The sequence below is a fragment of the Barbatula barbatula genome (assembly GCF_947034865.1).
Source record: "Barbatula barbatula genome assembly, chromosome: 5".
NCBI classification, from domain to species: domain Eukaryota; kingdom Metazoa; phylum Chordata; class Actinopteri; order Cypriniformes; family Nemacheilidae; genus Barbatula; species Barbatula barbatula.
Genome location: NC_136769.1, coordinates 4,804,020 through 4,820,391, shown reverse-complemented (window position 1 = coordinate 4,820,391; position 16,372 = coordinate 4,804,020). Strand labels below are relative to the sequence as shown.

General features: G+C 41.0%; 1 protein-coding gene across 1 annotated transcript; it reads left to right on the top strand.

Moving 5' to 3' along the window:
* Positions 1-5,138: 5,138 nt before the first annotated feature.
* On the top strand, positions 5,139-8,788 carry LOC306894300 (transmembrane protein 100). Its single transcript, XM_079456735.1, has one exon. The coding sequence runs from the start codon at positions 5,328-5,330 to the stop codon at positions 5,712-5,714; it is 387 nt and encodes a 128-aa protein (XP_079312861.1). The 5' UTR covers positions 5,139-5,327; the 3' UTR covers positions 5,715-8,788.
* The last annotated feature ends 7,584 nt before the right edge of the window (positions 8,789-16,372 follow it).

Genomic DNA, 16,372 nt, shown 5'->3' with positions numbered 1-16,372 from the left:
TACAATTTGCTTTTTATTTGCTCACCCCCAGGCCATCAGAGATGTAGGTTCTTTCTTGAGTAGAACAATAAATACAATTTCTAGGTAAATCCGAAGCCAATTGTGCTTCATATAATGGATGTCAATGGCTGCCAGTGATTGTGATGGCGACAGGAAGTGCGATCAGGACGTTTGGCGTAAGGAAACGGAAACGTAATTATGTCCACTTGATGAGTTTGTATTCCGACTGTAAGATGGTTTGTGTTGTTAAAATGTGACTTTTTACATCTCTGAGTCACCCGAAGTGATGTTCAAAGGCAGTTTTTCTCATTGATTGCATCTCGCTTTTAGAGTCCCACATGCTTTTCACGCTTCTCGCTGCCTGAAGAGCGCAAAGCTGTCACGGTCGCCACGCCAACCTCCCGATCAATAGATCATTGAGGTGATAAATCGACAAAAGGCCTGTTGTGTTCAAACTCTCCAGCATTGTCCGGTGTATAAGGCGCGCATGCTTAAGAACGCAACTACCGTACGGCATGATGTCGCGGATAGTCCTAAACCTGTTTCAGCCCCTTCGTTTCACAGTGTTTAAAACATTTATTTTTGTGGGATTCACAGAGAGCGTGTGAACGTGAGAAGTCGAGAACCATGGTTCTGGAAAGCTCCGTGAGGGCTGTGGGGGGCCGGTAGCCCACAAACAGAAGGCACAAGCTGTTCCAGACCCGGGGCCAGGTGGCGCTGGGTTCACACAGCGGGTCGTGGGTGGACATCCTCCCTCTGCCCCCGCCCACTCCACGCTGATGTCACTGACTCACTCGGGAATGCGTTCAAGGGACTGCTACTCGCTTCACGGGAATAAACCAAATAAAATTAAACGACAACAGATGAGGGCACAGTGACTGAATATGAGCCGGGAGAGGACGTTACTTAGTTAAAGGGATAGTACACACCAACATAAAATCGTTCATAATTGACTCATTCCAAACCTGTATGACTTACTTTCTCCTGCAGAACACAAAAGAAGATATTTTGAAGAATGTTGGTAACCAAACAACATTGAATCCCATTGACTTTCATAGCGTGGACATAAAACCACTGAGACATTTCTCAAAATATCTTCTTTTGGGTTCCACAGAAGAAAGAGTCTCAAACAGGTGTTGAACATCACAAGGATGAGAAAATGATACACTGTAAACAATCCTTTTGAATCACTACCACACACTAAAATCGCCAGTGTTAAAAATGGTCAAATTAACACTCTCAAAGTGTGGATTATATATACACTGTGAGAGTTAACTTTTTAACACTTTTTTAGGACTTTTGCCTCGCAAATGTTGTCTGATTCAGGGTGAAATGCTATAAAATTAGTTAAAAATGTATTGGTAGATTAGTTTTTACTTTACCTACTTTAATATCCTGTTTCAATTAGAAATTCTGTAAACTGTTGAAATAATGATTGTCGCATGCTCTCGCTGATTCGTCTGCTCTTGACTTTAAAACATTCAGCACGCTTCACATTTGAAGGCTTTCGACCTTTACTGACAACTTGAAATCTATTCTGCTGCTTTTGCATAAAACATGTGATTCCTTCAGCTGCTCCTTCGTTCACACAAGTTTTCATTCAGCAGAGCCCCGGGAGGCATTACTGTACAAACCGAGAAAGTGAAGTCCTGCTCACGCTATTTTGGATCCAGAAAAGCTCGCCCAATAATTCTGGTGTTTAGAGAATCTGTTCCCTGGAACGCCTAGTGCTTAACTCTGTGATAACATTCATCTCCAGTCTCCCAGAAATATCATCAACCCTTCCCGGAAAAGAAAAGGGGGATTTGGAGCCTTAGGGATTGCTGGTTTATATTGGGTTGAACAGTGAAGACAGATGTGAAAATGCTCTTTGTTTTGTAAAGTTTTTTTACACAGTTTCTAATGTAAATTTGGCTTTAAATTGTAAAGTTTTTTTACACAGTTTCTAATGTAAATTTGACTTTAAATTCTAAAGTTTTTTTACACAGTTTCTAATGTAAATTTGACTTAACAATTTTTTAAAAGGTTTTTCCCCAGTTTTTACAGTAAATTTAACTTTAAAGTCCCAATGAAATCAAACAGGAAAATTTGAAGTGTTTTACACAGTGTTGCCGTGATTATCATTAATGATTTATCACACCGCTATTTTTTCAAAATGAATTTGTACTTGCAATATTTGATCAAAAACGTTATGCTCGTCCCCCCCACCACTCAACAACGCTTCACCACATGACGTCAGCAACAAAAAGATGTAGGACTTTTGTCACTGTCCAATGGCCAGGCATTTTTAAACCTCCCCTTCAGGTCCAATTTACCATGATCCAATCAAAACGGGGAAAGGATAAAAAAATCCCTGCCCTATTCTTTCAAATTTGAGAAGCAGTTCCACTCGGATATACATCACGATACGAAAAAGAAGTTAATCGCAACTTCCGTTTGATTTTTGACTGTAAAAACGTAATAAATAACAGTGTTTGAATTGTGTTTGATAGTACTCTCTCTCTCTCTCTTTCTGTCCAAGCATGGGGCTAGAGCAGCATGTATTGAGTCATCATTAAAACCTTCGCTCATCGTTTGATTTCACCCCCTCTCAGGGTCTTGAGGAGGAGGATCAATCCATCGGGTACCGTTTCTCATCAATGTCACAGTCCTATTATTAGACATAATATTTATTTGCAAAGCCTTGAAATCTCTCATCGTGTGCTTTCCATGAGATCATACAAACGTGTGTTTCACTGAAGCTGTGCAATTTTTCTCCATTAGTTGCTTTATTAATACACATTTCTGACTGCATTGTTCAGTTCATAGGCGCGTGAATATTCCTGCTTATTTCACCTTGGCTGCGAAAGCTATTGGAGAATGTCAAGCAACAACCAAAAAGCTATTTTTGCATCATTGTAATAAACTTCCTCTGGCTCTAAAATCAAGTCCCGCTTATTTGTTTCTCACTATACGGATTCACCTGGAATTACTTCACCTTATGTCACATACAGACAGGCAGATAGCACTGTTTGTTACATCATTAAATATGCATAGAAGAACGGGCTTGTTAATGTTATTTCATATTTTATTCAGATCCGGGGGTTTTTCGTTGCAGTGGATGACATCAATTACATCTCATATCCGGCAGACCACAGATAGAAATAGATCACATGGATATTGCTTATTGACGTTTGTAAGACGTGATGAGTAAGGATGAGTCCATTAACTGTGACTTAATCGTGCAGTATAGTGAATGTAGGTGTGCTAAATAGGCCAATAATACGATAATCTATGCATTTGGATGTGCAGTGTTTTCTTTGTCTGGTCGGTTTTTCTATTATCTTTATTCAAATCCACTTTAGTTGTTTAGGAATTGCTTCTCACTAAATCTACCATTAAACAAAATATATTAAACGGTAACACTTATAATTTTTTAATTCACTAGCTAAATTGAACTATTACATTTTGTATCTTTTAATCATCTTTGTTAATATTAGTCAATGCCAATAAAGTATTCCATGTTAGATCACTGTGCAGTCACAATGGTTCTCAAACTGGGGGCTCCCAAGATGGATTCAGGGGGGCCACAGATTTTGTGGGATTTTATTAAATAAAGAAGTTTGTTTTAAACTGTATGCAATCAAACATCAGAAAAATAAGTCCGCAAACCAAAATTAATGATGTTACAGAATTGTGTAACTGATATGTTTTTGGTTCAATTACAATTCTGAGTTTGAGATTATAAATCTTTATTTGGGGGGGCCGACAAGGGATGCACCCTTCTTTGTGTACGTTCAGGGGGCCTTACAACCAAAACGTTGCATTAACAAATGTTTTCTAATGATTTCAAAAATTTTGCATTAGTAAATGTTGTAATTATCACGAAGATTACATTTGGTCATTGTTAGTTTATGTTTACCGCTGCATTAACTAATGTGAAAAAGTACAATCTTATTGGGTCACACTTCAGTATACGGGGCAATTGTCGCTATTAACAAACCATGAACTACCACTTTTCCCCCAATAAACTCTTCATTTGTTGTTTATTAATAGTAAGTAAGGTAGTTGTTAGGTTTAGGCATTGGGTAGGATTAGGGATGTAGAATACGGTCATGCAGAATATGTGCTTTATAAGTACTTATAAACAGCCAATATGCCAATAATAGGCATGTTAATAACAACTAGTTAATAGTGAGAATTGCCCCCTATACTGAAGTGTTGCCCCTTATTGTGTTATCAGTTACACCACACATTTACTTGGTTTTACTAGTTTAACCGTGGTTTTTGTAGTAAAACTGTGGCTATAAAAATGGTAATCGATCCATCAAAACAATTTATTTAAACACTATAGTACAACCATGGTTGAAGTGCCTTTGTTTTTATTCCTATTGACCCATATTGATTTTCGCCTCATTGTCCATCAGTATTTGCTCATTGTAAATGTGTGAATCGAATTCACGAGAGACCTCACAGACTGATTGATTCTGAGTGCGGGCACGTCGTTCAGTCTCTCGCTGTGATTTCCATGTTCAAATAGATTTTACCCCTGATGCTCAGACTGTGAAAAGGGAAAAGACGACAGGATTAAAAATGGACATCCGCTCAGAGGCTCCTGTCAGGCTTACTCGTGTTTTTATGTGCGTGTGTGCCGTTGCGTGGGAGGACAAGCGTGTGTGGGTGCACAGCCGTGTGTGTGCGTGATGGTCCTGGTTGAATATTTCCCTGCATGTGTTTTGCCGTAGTGGTGTGTTGAATGAATAAATGTTGTACCACATGCTCTGTTTGCATGGGACAATGGCTAGGGATTTGCAACGGACTTGTTTCTTCAACACACAAGTCATTCCCAAATTCCAAAGAGAGCCCAGCCATCTCTGGGATGTTTCCACCTCCTTTGGCGAGCAAAATGAAAAGCCAGAGAGCCAGAGAATGAAGAATAAAGTCGAAGTGGGTGGATTTTAGTGAAAGTGCAGTGAACGGTGAGCTCCCCCCATCCTCCTTCCTGTTTGGTCTCCGCTAGCCCAGTCTCTTTCTACGGCATTTGACATCAGATCGCAGCTGTAGCCAATCGCAAGCTCCGGGCAGCCCCCTCTGCTGCTCGACTCCACCCCTCCTTCTGCTGACATATATAGCAGCGTTCCTTCTGTCTGCTCGAGTGTTGAGCGTGCTGCTCGGGATGCAGAGCGCAGTTGCGCACGACAACCCCAGAGACGTTGTGAGTGAATCACCGCTTTCCAAACTCATCCTGCGGTTCTTTCGTTTTCTCCTAGAAATTCATACAGAGCTCAGCGCTGATCCCCGAGAACCAGCAGCACTTCACGGCTGCGTCCCAGTGCCCCACTTTCAAGATGGGCTGCACCACCGGACGCTTCACGTGCCAACCCCAGACGACGGCAGCCCCTGTCCCGGAGGGCCAAACGCAGGAGGGAGGACCCAAAGTCCCTGATGTGCTGTCCTCTTTGGAGAGGCTCTCGCAAGCCACCGGTGGGATGGAGAAGTCCTGGTACCGCTGCATCTTTCCTTTCGGAATCATCTCTCTGGTGATCGGAGTGGCCGGGGCCGGGGTGACGTACACGTACAACGATCTCCCACAGACGAAAGTGGTGTCCGTGGTCCTGCTTATCGTGGGGCTGGTCCTGGTGATGATGGCCACCGCATGCTGGACGGCCCATAAGAAGAAGCGCAGGAAAAAGAAAGAAGCAGGTTCCTTCAGCTCAGAACAGTGTCCACTGTGAGCGACTGAGCGAAGGCGGCGGAAAGAGACGCTAAGGATTCGCTGGCCGTTTTCTTTTTCTTTTTACGAGGATCTTCGCCCACTTGGAGAGAATCCTTGAGATTCCCGTGGAAAATATAGGACGAGTGGGTTCACTGGAGTAACGCATGCAGTGTACCGTTGCTCGGCAGGTGTCTGAAATCAAAACAAGCCCGGTGAGCACACACACACGCAGGACATTTAACACTTCCAGGTCCCTAGCTGCGGAGCCAGTCCTGCCGTCAACACGGTAGTCAGTCTCGCGCATTCTTGCCGCCACACCATGTGATGCCTCAGCCAAGAGAAGAAGCGGTCCAGAGGCAGCAACCGGACACCATGGCGAAAGACGAGTTCACCTTCGTCACCGTCGCACGTCATTCGCCCGTCCTGTGACACCCGAGCAATGTGCGAGCTTTTTTACGCAACGGGAGAGTGGAACTTGAACCAGCGTCTGGTAGCTGGAACCGGCAGCTGCGGATCAAGATATGAGGAGGAGGGCACGGACATGGAGAGGTCGAGAATGCGTCCGTCTGAGTGCATGCGTGCGTGTGTGTGTGTGGAGATGCAGGAATATGAACTAGAGAGACAGGACACCTGCTCGGCCTCTTTCGCTGTCAGACCTTTGTCAATCGTAGCCTCTAATGATTTAGTACAGGGGCACCACCTGATATTAAGGACACAGAGATACGCTCTTGGGAACTTTACACGATGAACAGTCTGTGGAAGGAGATTTCCTTTGTGTGTCTGTGTGCGTGCGAGTCGAGCTGGCACATCCAGGGACCTCACATACAGTAGTTGTATACTACTGTATATAAATATTTTTTTTCTCGTTTCAGTGCCTTCGCCAATTATAGGACTTTGCATGGTACAGTACTTTAGCTCGGTTTTACGCCTCTCTCTCTTTCTCCGTCTCATCCAGTGCCAGTTTTAAAGCTCCAACTCAGCTATTTTACCAGAGAAAACTCCTCTTTTCTCTCTAAAACACACACATGAATACGTCGTCGCTTTAACCCCCGTCACACAGGCAAGAGCTCGCATCCTCCCTCACACTGGGAATAGCGCTCATTTACAGTGCCTTGCTTGGGAAGTGTTTGCTATGGCTACGGTTGGCGTGTATGAAAAATTACTCTCCCTGTTTCAGATTTGTGGGTGTAATATCCCTGTTTAATATCCATTCTTGCCTTCAGATCGCCCTCTTTGTTTTTTGAGAATACATGGTTATCCACACAAAATAAGGGTTTATGTCGACGGGTTTTTCACGGAATTCTTATTGATCGGGATGTTGTGACCGTGGCAAAGAGGGGATTTAAAAATAGACAGCGAGGGAGATAGTGAGAAGGTCTGCAGACTGAAATGAGAATGACAGAGATAACAACCCCGAGTACTTGAAAAAAGGCTGTTTTCGAGACGGTTATCGTGGACGTGTCTGAACCCAATGGACATTTTTATGGCTTCTGTCTATGTAGCATTTTTAGAGCTTCTGTCTATGTTTCGTATCAAGTGTGTGAAGGGTTAAATGAGGAATCCGTTAGTGATGTACGGCAAGAGTAACAATGATCAAAAGGGATGGTTCACCCCCATGTCATTCCAAACCTGCGTGACTTTCTTTCTTCCGCAGAATTCAAAATAAGGTATTTTGACAAGAACATTGGTAACCAAAGAACACTGATCCCTATGGAACCACTGGGGCATTTCTCAAAATATCTTCTTTCATGTTCTGAGGAAGAAAGAAAGTCACACAGGTTTGGAATGACATGACCGTAAGTAAATGATTTTGACCTCTGGAGACAAAGAAATTGTGTGCTCATTTGTATTTTCGGTGTTCTGAGAGTTTACAAGCATGTTGTTGAGACAGAAATGAACCGCGAGTGTTTCGAGCGCAGGAGCGTGCATGCCATGCGACACAATGAGTTCTCCCGCTTGGGGCACGTCCAGGTGGAACTGATTTATACCATTGACGTCTGACCACCTGCCTATGGATAAACACAGTGCCTTTCTGTTGACTGATATACGTGCTTAAATTGTCCTCGGAGCTGCCGGTGCCTCCTTTAGCATCCTAATTGCTCTACACTTCAGTGTGCTTTCATGTCCCTTTACAAAAATAGAATGCATTTATTTCCACGGCGTGCTAGAAAACGCATGAGATCAGGACATTCGGCTTTTCTGAGGTTGTAGTGGAGTTCAGCTGTAGATTTTAAACGCCGTTGACAACTGCAGGGAGGGGTTTCCTCGCAATTCGGACTACAGTGAAACCAGGGAAGAGGTTAGGTGGAAAAAAGATTCCAGGGGGACCAGATGGGATTTGTTAGGTATCTGATGGTATCATGGACAACCAGTGAAGCAAGAGAGAAGCTGACATGGCAGGAAATTGGTGATACGTTGCTGCTTTAAATGAAAGAAAGAAAGAAAGAAATGCATTTTTATTTTGAGATTTAACAAGATCATTCAATCCCTACATGTTTCAAAAGTCATATTTCAACTTATTTAAATCCATATGTGAATGGGTCCGCTAGCGAACAGCAGATCTGTGTCAGAGGATCATTCTTCCCCAGTAGGTTTAACATTTTTATGATCCTTTTTTACAAGAGCCAGAGGAGATTTACAGAGGCCGAGCCCATTTACAGAGTTGCGCAATTTCGTTCAAAACACGATACATGCACAGAAATGCCTGGAATGCACAATTGGAAACATATTGGAACCATATATGTACTTGTCTTTGTTTTATTGCTTTGCTGCCTTGTGCTGTATGTAAATCCAAATCTATCCGTCCATCCAAAACACTGAACTATTCATGCAGTTGTTGTTTTTACCGTGTAAAAGTTGTGAATGAAAGCTGTTGGGATGTGTTGTTTTTGTGAGTGGGATAAAGGAGTAAATCTACCTCTCTGGTTGCGAGAGTGTATCTTAGCTGTCTTCGCATTCTCCTGAATGTTTTCTGTCTTAAGCTGGAGCCAAACTCGAATTTCTGTCAAACTCTGTGATGTAAATACTAGTTATTTATATTTTTACATTTATATTCATATTATGAAAAAAAGACTTGTTGTATTAAAGAGCTGTTACGTGAAATTCTTTATCATTGTGTTGTTTTCGTATGTCAACCAGTGTTATAATGAAAATGTACATTGTGTCATTGTTAAATGTGTCCTGAACTGGACGTTTTTTTTTTTCATTTAAACTGTTGTCTGAGGTCTAAGTATGACGTTCGCGTGGTTTTTACAATCGAAAACATCAAGATCGATAAGTAATAGGCTATTTTCTACCTTGTTTTTGAGGCCGGCTCAAGAAACATTGGCTTTTTATGTGCGGGCCGCATTGAAGACTTGGAAGTAAACGCCCACTGCGATGATTGGATAACGGTTCCAAAAGACATCAGTGTGCCGTGTGATGTACATTTCTGTTTGAGATGCTACGTTTCATTAAACCTCCTTAGACACATAATCAAGACATATAAAGCGATCTCTAACAAAGCAATAGTGATGCATCATATATATATCTTTACTCGCATAAGATTCCGGTCGGATTCAATATTGACGGCACAGGATTGCTTTTTAATCTCAGCCTTTCTCCAAATCCAGCATCAACATGTGCCTTGTTTACAAAGGAATCCACCGTGAATAAAGCGAACAAACGCTCAATGTTTCACCCACGTGACAGGAACGTACTGAAAAACTAACTTTCACATTCCTAATATCAGAATCCGAAGGACCTGTGTTCTTCCACAACCAAGCGCTGCACAGGGTTGCATGGTTGTTGCTTGGTCGCTCTTAATAAAGATAGCATTGAAAGAAAGCCTTACTTTTGCACATATGACACGGGGCTAGCCGCTCTCGAGGGCCCTTCTCTATAGCCAGATCTTGCCATCTCAAAATCTGCAACATACCATTTATTAAGACCTAAGTGCAGAAGCTTTTTGATCTGAGATCAAACAACCAGCATAAAAGTGCTTATTAATAGCAAACACGGCAACACAGTAAGGGAGCGATGTGTGATGCAGCCTTCCGAGCATGAACACAACACATATCGCATATCAGCAATTTAGTTGAAACTGATGGACAAAACTCGTCTTTAGCCGAAAAATATGTCGCTATGGTTACCAGTTTGTCCATCATCACGGATGCAGGAGTGTGAACCAGTGGGCGGGGCTAAAGAACTAGTCGTTGATATTATCATGTGGAGGCAGTGTTCAACCTATCAATGACGTCATTGATCGGTGCATTCCAGGACCTGGGTTCGCTGGGCCTGGTGTCAATAAACGTCGTCATTCCAGTAACAAGGACGACTCCATTTCTGACACTTACAGGATGTTCGTTTGAATACGATGAGCTTTTAAATGCAAAGGCTCGGGTTAAAATTGGTTTCTTTAATCACGACACCTTTAAGTCACCCAGTCTTCTTTTTGTGCGTCACATATACAGCACTGGCTATATTTATATAACGTAGGCTACTTATATATAATATGTTTATGTATCTCAGATTCAGAGTCGTTTTTTTCTAACAGCGGTTGTAACAATGAAATACCCAGAAATACATACGCGGCAACATGCTTGAGTGAGTGAGGTTTGTGTGGAATATGTTAAATGTCAATAGCTTTACCCCCATGCTTTTGATTCTCGTAGATCTATATGGAAGTCTGGCCCACACGCGCAGCTCTATAAATAGCCGATCTTTACAGAGAGAGTCATAGGGACCTTCTCTTTGAAGACGGGTTGCCTTCTGGGAAAGAAGATAACTATGTGTTTAACATAATGAAGCGTAGAATTTGAACATTATTGCTTTGTTGGTGAATTCCCCAGATACCCAACATAACCTCAGCGCAGCCGTGTTCGTTCTTAAGTATCTCGTATTATTGAAGCTGACTTCGTTTAGCTCAACGTGCTATCTAACCTAAATGCGCCGCTGTTGTACGCCTCCAGAAATGCTGTTGGCAGATTTCGGCAGATTGACCGAAAGCATCCAGCAAACCTGAGCAGTGTTGGGTGTAACTACTTACTATTGAATTTCCCTTGAAAAAGTAAAGTAAGGGATTACTCTTATTTTTTCTGTAGTTTAAATAGTTACTTTTCATTTTGATTAAAGTCTCTGTTTTAAATATATATATGTGGAATAGTGGAACCGACTTCAAAATCCGAAGTCTTACTTTAAAATCTGTGCTTTAGTGTATCATTTCTTTGGTCATTCAATAATACTGCTTTATTTTATTTATTTGAATGAATTTAAAGAGACATTTCATGTCTATCCTTGAATCACTTAACTAATTACTTTTTCAGAGTAACTTGCCCAACGCTGAACCTAAAACGTTGACATCACGGCCAATGGAAAAACAATCTCAATTTGTAAATCCGAAGGCACGTAGCGTTTAATCCCCCAGTCAGCTCAGGGGCTTCAGACAGACACACTATCTGCCCGCGAGTGTAATATAATGAATGTATCGCATGTCTCTTGAGATGGATAATCATTCGATTTTTTCAACCGATGACATTCGCCGTATCGTTTTATCTCTTCATCTTATTAGCTCATTTCTCAGGGACTTCTCTGCCGTTTGCTATTGTAGATTTACCTGTGTCGCGTCTTGTGTCAAGCCCACAGATGTTGACGTCACATGCTTTCAAAATGGCACAGCAGCCTTTTCACATTTCTCAAGAAATGAGATGAGCTTATTTATTTGTATTAATATCATTTTTTTAACCATGTTAGCCTATAAGCTTTGTTATAGCAAGAGTATATATATGCGTAGCCCAATGCTTTAGTCGTGTGTATAGATGTCTAAGCCCCTGACGATTCCATTAAAAAAGTTTTTGGTGTATTCTGTACCATTTACGTTTTTGTGAGGTCTCTTTTCATTTTTCTCACAACATGGCCCACAATCAGGTAAGCACCGCTAGACCTGTCGCATTCATAACGCTCCATATTCCTCATCGATGGACGCATGTCATATTTATTTTCATTCTAGGAAGAGCCATTTCTTCTCCATCTGTCGGCTATTATTGCTTCTGATTTGTGAAATCCTCCAAAGTATGCCATCTCTCTATAACGTATGCTTTTTAAAATAGAAATCTTATAAACGGGTTTAGGAAAATGTCGGTTCAATATACTGGTATTGAATGCATTCTGTGAGAGTCTATATAGAAGATATCACACGCGTGTAACGCTGAAATTGCTCTCTACATTTACAAAAGTCCGAACATCGGAATGTGTCAATTGCTATTGTAATAAACAGAAATCACATAATATAACCAAAGTTATAAATGATCGAACTAAACGTTTGTTTAATCTTGTAAGATTGCTTTTTATTATCAGAACATAAGGGAATCATAATGGCGACGCTATCATCGCAGGTGTTGAAGGAGTGTCCTAGCAACCGTCTGCAGAGAATAAATCTATGCAATCTGTTTTATTTGTTCTGCAGATGTGCCTCAGCTGAGCATGGTATTGACCGGCCTCTTTTAAACAGATTTTGAATGATGGAACTTGATTGTTTATCCATTAAAAACCTGAAAAGGTTGTCGCCATCTGCCGTCCTTGTCTTTCTCAAATGCACTCTGTCACTTATTAAACAGCGGTAAAAGCTCAGGCCGTGAAGTCCAGCTAGCGTGTGAGTGTTGGAGCAGGAAACGGGTTGATTTATGGAAAAGGGGAAAAGGCCACAGGAGGCGACTCTGGGCGTGTGATGGTCAGTGTAGATTACAGGAATTCTGGCAGTAAAGCTTTTCCTCCTGTTCCACACAGTCTTGGCGAGAAAGCCGTCCGGTTCTGACCTCTCTCGCTAAACTCTCAGATCAATTACACACGCTCCCTTTCCTGTGCTTTCACATGCACACAGATTCAGCACAACTTCAGCATGTCTGCTTCCTCTTTCCAACGCTGAGAAAAGTCACGTTTTGTTGAACCTGAAGTTGTTAATTGATCAGCGATAAAAGATCTTTTCCATATCCGTTCTGTGTTGAATCTGGGACGAATCTGAAGTCTTTATGGGTTTCTTTTTTTTGCTCGGATTAGAAATAAAATGCGACGGATAACCTGTTCTATAGGTCCTGGTTTTAAATGTCATCTTGAGGAAAATTCAATTCAGTTGTATTTATGTAGCGCTTTTCACCGTGTGCATTGTTCCAAAGGAGAATATGAAAACACAGCACAGTAGCTACATGGTCTCTAGTAAATAATATCTCATGTCAGCATCTCCCGGTGGTTTATTTGCATATTTTGCATGAAGTGAATGTTTGGCTGAAAAGATGTGTCTTTAAACTAGATTTAAATTGGGCGAGTGTGTCTGATCTTCTAATAGAGTCGTGAAGGTTATTCCAGAGTTTAGGTGCTACGTATGAGAAAGCTCGACCCCCTTTGGTGATTTAGTTATTCTAGGTGTTATCAAAAGTCCTGAGTTTTGAGATCTTAGAGAGCGTGATGGGTTGTAGTGTGATAGAAGCTCTGTTAGGTAGGTAGGGGCTAAACCCTTTAAGGCTTTATAAGTGATTAAAAGAACTTTATAGTTAATACGATACTTAATGTGAAGCCAGTGAAGGGTTGATAACATTGGGGTTATGTGATCGTATTTTCTGGACCTGGTTAGAACTCTGGCAGCTGCATTCTGAACTAACTGTAGTTTGTTTATTGATGATGCAGGACAAACACTAAGTAGAGCATTACAGTAGTCAAGTCTTGAGGTCATAAATGCATGAATAAGCTTCTCCGCGTCAGCAACACACAGAATATTTCATAATTTGGCAACATATCTGAGCTGGAAAAGGCTGTTTTTGTGACATCTGAGATGTGATTTCCAAATGACAGGTTGCTGCTTAATGTAACGCCTAGATAATTTACTGTATTTGTTGGAGTAACAGCACATCCTTCAACTTGCAGTTTATAATCAGAAATATTCGCTTTACGATAAAGGATTTTTGTTACATTGTTAAATCAGACCTTGTTTTCAATAAATCGCATGGAAAAGGCATGCTTTTGGATGTGCAGGCAAGCACCGTAAAAGCGCTAAAATGTGGTTGTTCACCCAAAAAGAAAAAGTCTGTCATCGTTTACTCACCCTCTTGTCATGTCAAACCTGTATGACTTTCTTTTTTTTCACAGTAGGCCTATGCAAAAGGAGATATTCTGAAAAATGTTGTTTCACTTGCATTGGTTTTGTGTCCACATAGACGTGAATGGGGTCCGGTGCTGTTCAACACATCTTCTTCTTTTGTGTTCTCCGGAAGAAGGTCATAAAGGTTTGAAATGACAAGAGGATGAGTAAATAATGACAGAATTTTAATTCCCTTTAATAGCATTCAGTCTGTTATCTGTGTGGTGGTAATTTCATTGATGAAAATGTAAAAGACGGAAATAATGCAGAACACGAGTGGGTTGTGATGGTAGGCTCTCTGGCTTCATCAGCTGAACGTTTTTACTGATCCGTCCCTGAACAGTGACAGGCGAGGGAATCAAACTGAATATGATATCCCTGAGCCAATGAAATGACAGCGTCTCACAAAGCTTGTACACGTCTCATTCTGTTCCATCAAACGTCCTTTTTCCATGAGAGGGAGGGAGAGAACGGGCTGATGTAGCCCCCTGAGGAAATCTTGAGGAGAGTAAATGGAGGTGCTAAATCGCCTGTTGCATCAGATAGCCAAGTGAACTCTACCAGATGTTCCACAGCGTTTATACGCCAATGAAACGGCGAGAGTTTCCTGGAAAATCGCCTGCTTGGGTTTTTTCAATTATCCTTGGATTCAGGTCACAGGCGGGAATGTCAAACCAAATGAGGAGGATCTGGGTCATGGTCATCCGGGTCAACAAATACTCGGTGACCCCAAATGCGTCTGTGTGATCTTTTAAAATAACACGAAAACAAAACGCATAATAAATCAAAAACCCCAAGGAGATTTTGTCGCAAATAGTAGGAAAAGCTAACTAAATATTGATTCTCTCATTATTGAATTATGGATGTATTTCGTATATTTAATACTGATATTTTGATATTTTAACGGCCTGCTTTATTCAATAACCTTCCAAATGAAAGCCATCTTATTTAATAAGTCAAGTAAAATGTTTTGGGATCAGACGTTCGGTCACACAAGTAAACGTGAAGAATTACAAAAGCGCTTGAAAGCCAATAAACGCAGAAAAACAACTCAAATCTCTTTTCACGACCACTGAAAACGTCCTCCCATGAGTATAACACCTTGCATCCTCTGCACCACCTGCTACAACCGTATTAAGATGACAAATTGTTTCAGGTTGCCATGGAAACTCGGACAGGGTACCGGCCCTCGGGCACAAGCACTCCCATTTAATGTTAGTCATCTCGACTGGATACTTCCGTGTTTTTTAATGAATGGGTTTTGCTCACTTCTCGCGGTTCTCTCCTGGAGTCCAGCGGGGAAAGTGCGGCGCTATCAAGTTCATGGTCGTGGTTGAGAAATATATAGGTCTTGAATTTCTTAAATAAAGCCATTAATGATGAAATGTGACACTTGACAGGCCTGTTTGAGTCAATCGCTCTTTGTGATGTTTAAAGTCCCTAATTTCTTACAATGGCGTTTGAATGTCCTGCATGAGGATTGATATTGAATTCTGAGCAGATGAAGGCTGATGGAGGAGTGATGTACATGTGGTAGGTACACAATACTGCCCACATGGATAGATGACAAACAGAAAGACGTTACATCTATGAAGTGCAGAGTTTATCTGCTTTATTAAATATTTGCATATGTTTTGTCGTTGATTATAGCTCACTGTGTAACATCCCCTCTCGCCTGTCAGCCACGCCCCCCCAGCATCAGCGCTTTCCTCCAGATTCACCCGCTCCTCTTCATCGGACCTTTAACATCACGGACTACACTTCCCATAATCCCTTGCACCCAATTTTCATCACGATTGCACTCACGCCTGAACCTCATCTACTATATATGCCATGTCTTTTGGTGTGTCTGTTTATATGCTCACCTTTAAATAAACCCCATTCAACTTCAGCTCTTCGTGTGACATCATCCATCAAGCCTGAAATTTAACACTCTGCAGTGTGATTCTCATCAGCAACTATTAAGAATAATATACAGAAATACAGCAATAAAGTGAATTATTTTATATTCAATTCGATATGTTTTTCTGATTACACATATAACATAAATGTCACATATGTGTATTTATATATTTAATAAGTGTAATTTTGGGGAAAATGTACAGTCAGCGCTGGCTATACGTTATTCCTATGGATTTTATTATTTTGAATATACTGTCAGGTATTGCCGGTCAGATTTATCCTAGCTACTCCTCAGTTTAGATGATTTTAATAATGTATATAATAAATATATCATTATCCGGGTTTGTCTCGAACAGAAAGTAATTGAATTACTTAAAAATATATTTGTATTAAATCTAACAAAAATATTTTAATCGCCAACCGTTTCAAATTGTACACCCTAGTATTGAGTACACATCTGTATGCTTACTTTTCACAATTTAAAGTTGAATTAAACGGACCTGCTTTTGTTAACTGTCATTAAAAATCATATCTACATATTTTTTACTTCTTCATACTACAGCACATATTTTGTACAAACTTACGCAACTCGAAGCAACTAAAAAAAGAGAAAGAAAAAAAAATGACGTACTACAAACATACGTGACGTAACACAATTAAAACACTTA

Coding starts and splice junctions, on each gene's coding strand:
- LOC306894300 (XM_079456735.1), top strand. CDS start 5,328: ATGGGCTGCACCACCGGACGCTTCACGTGCCAACCCCAGACGACGGCA.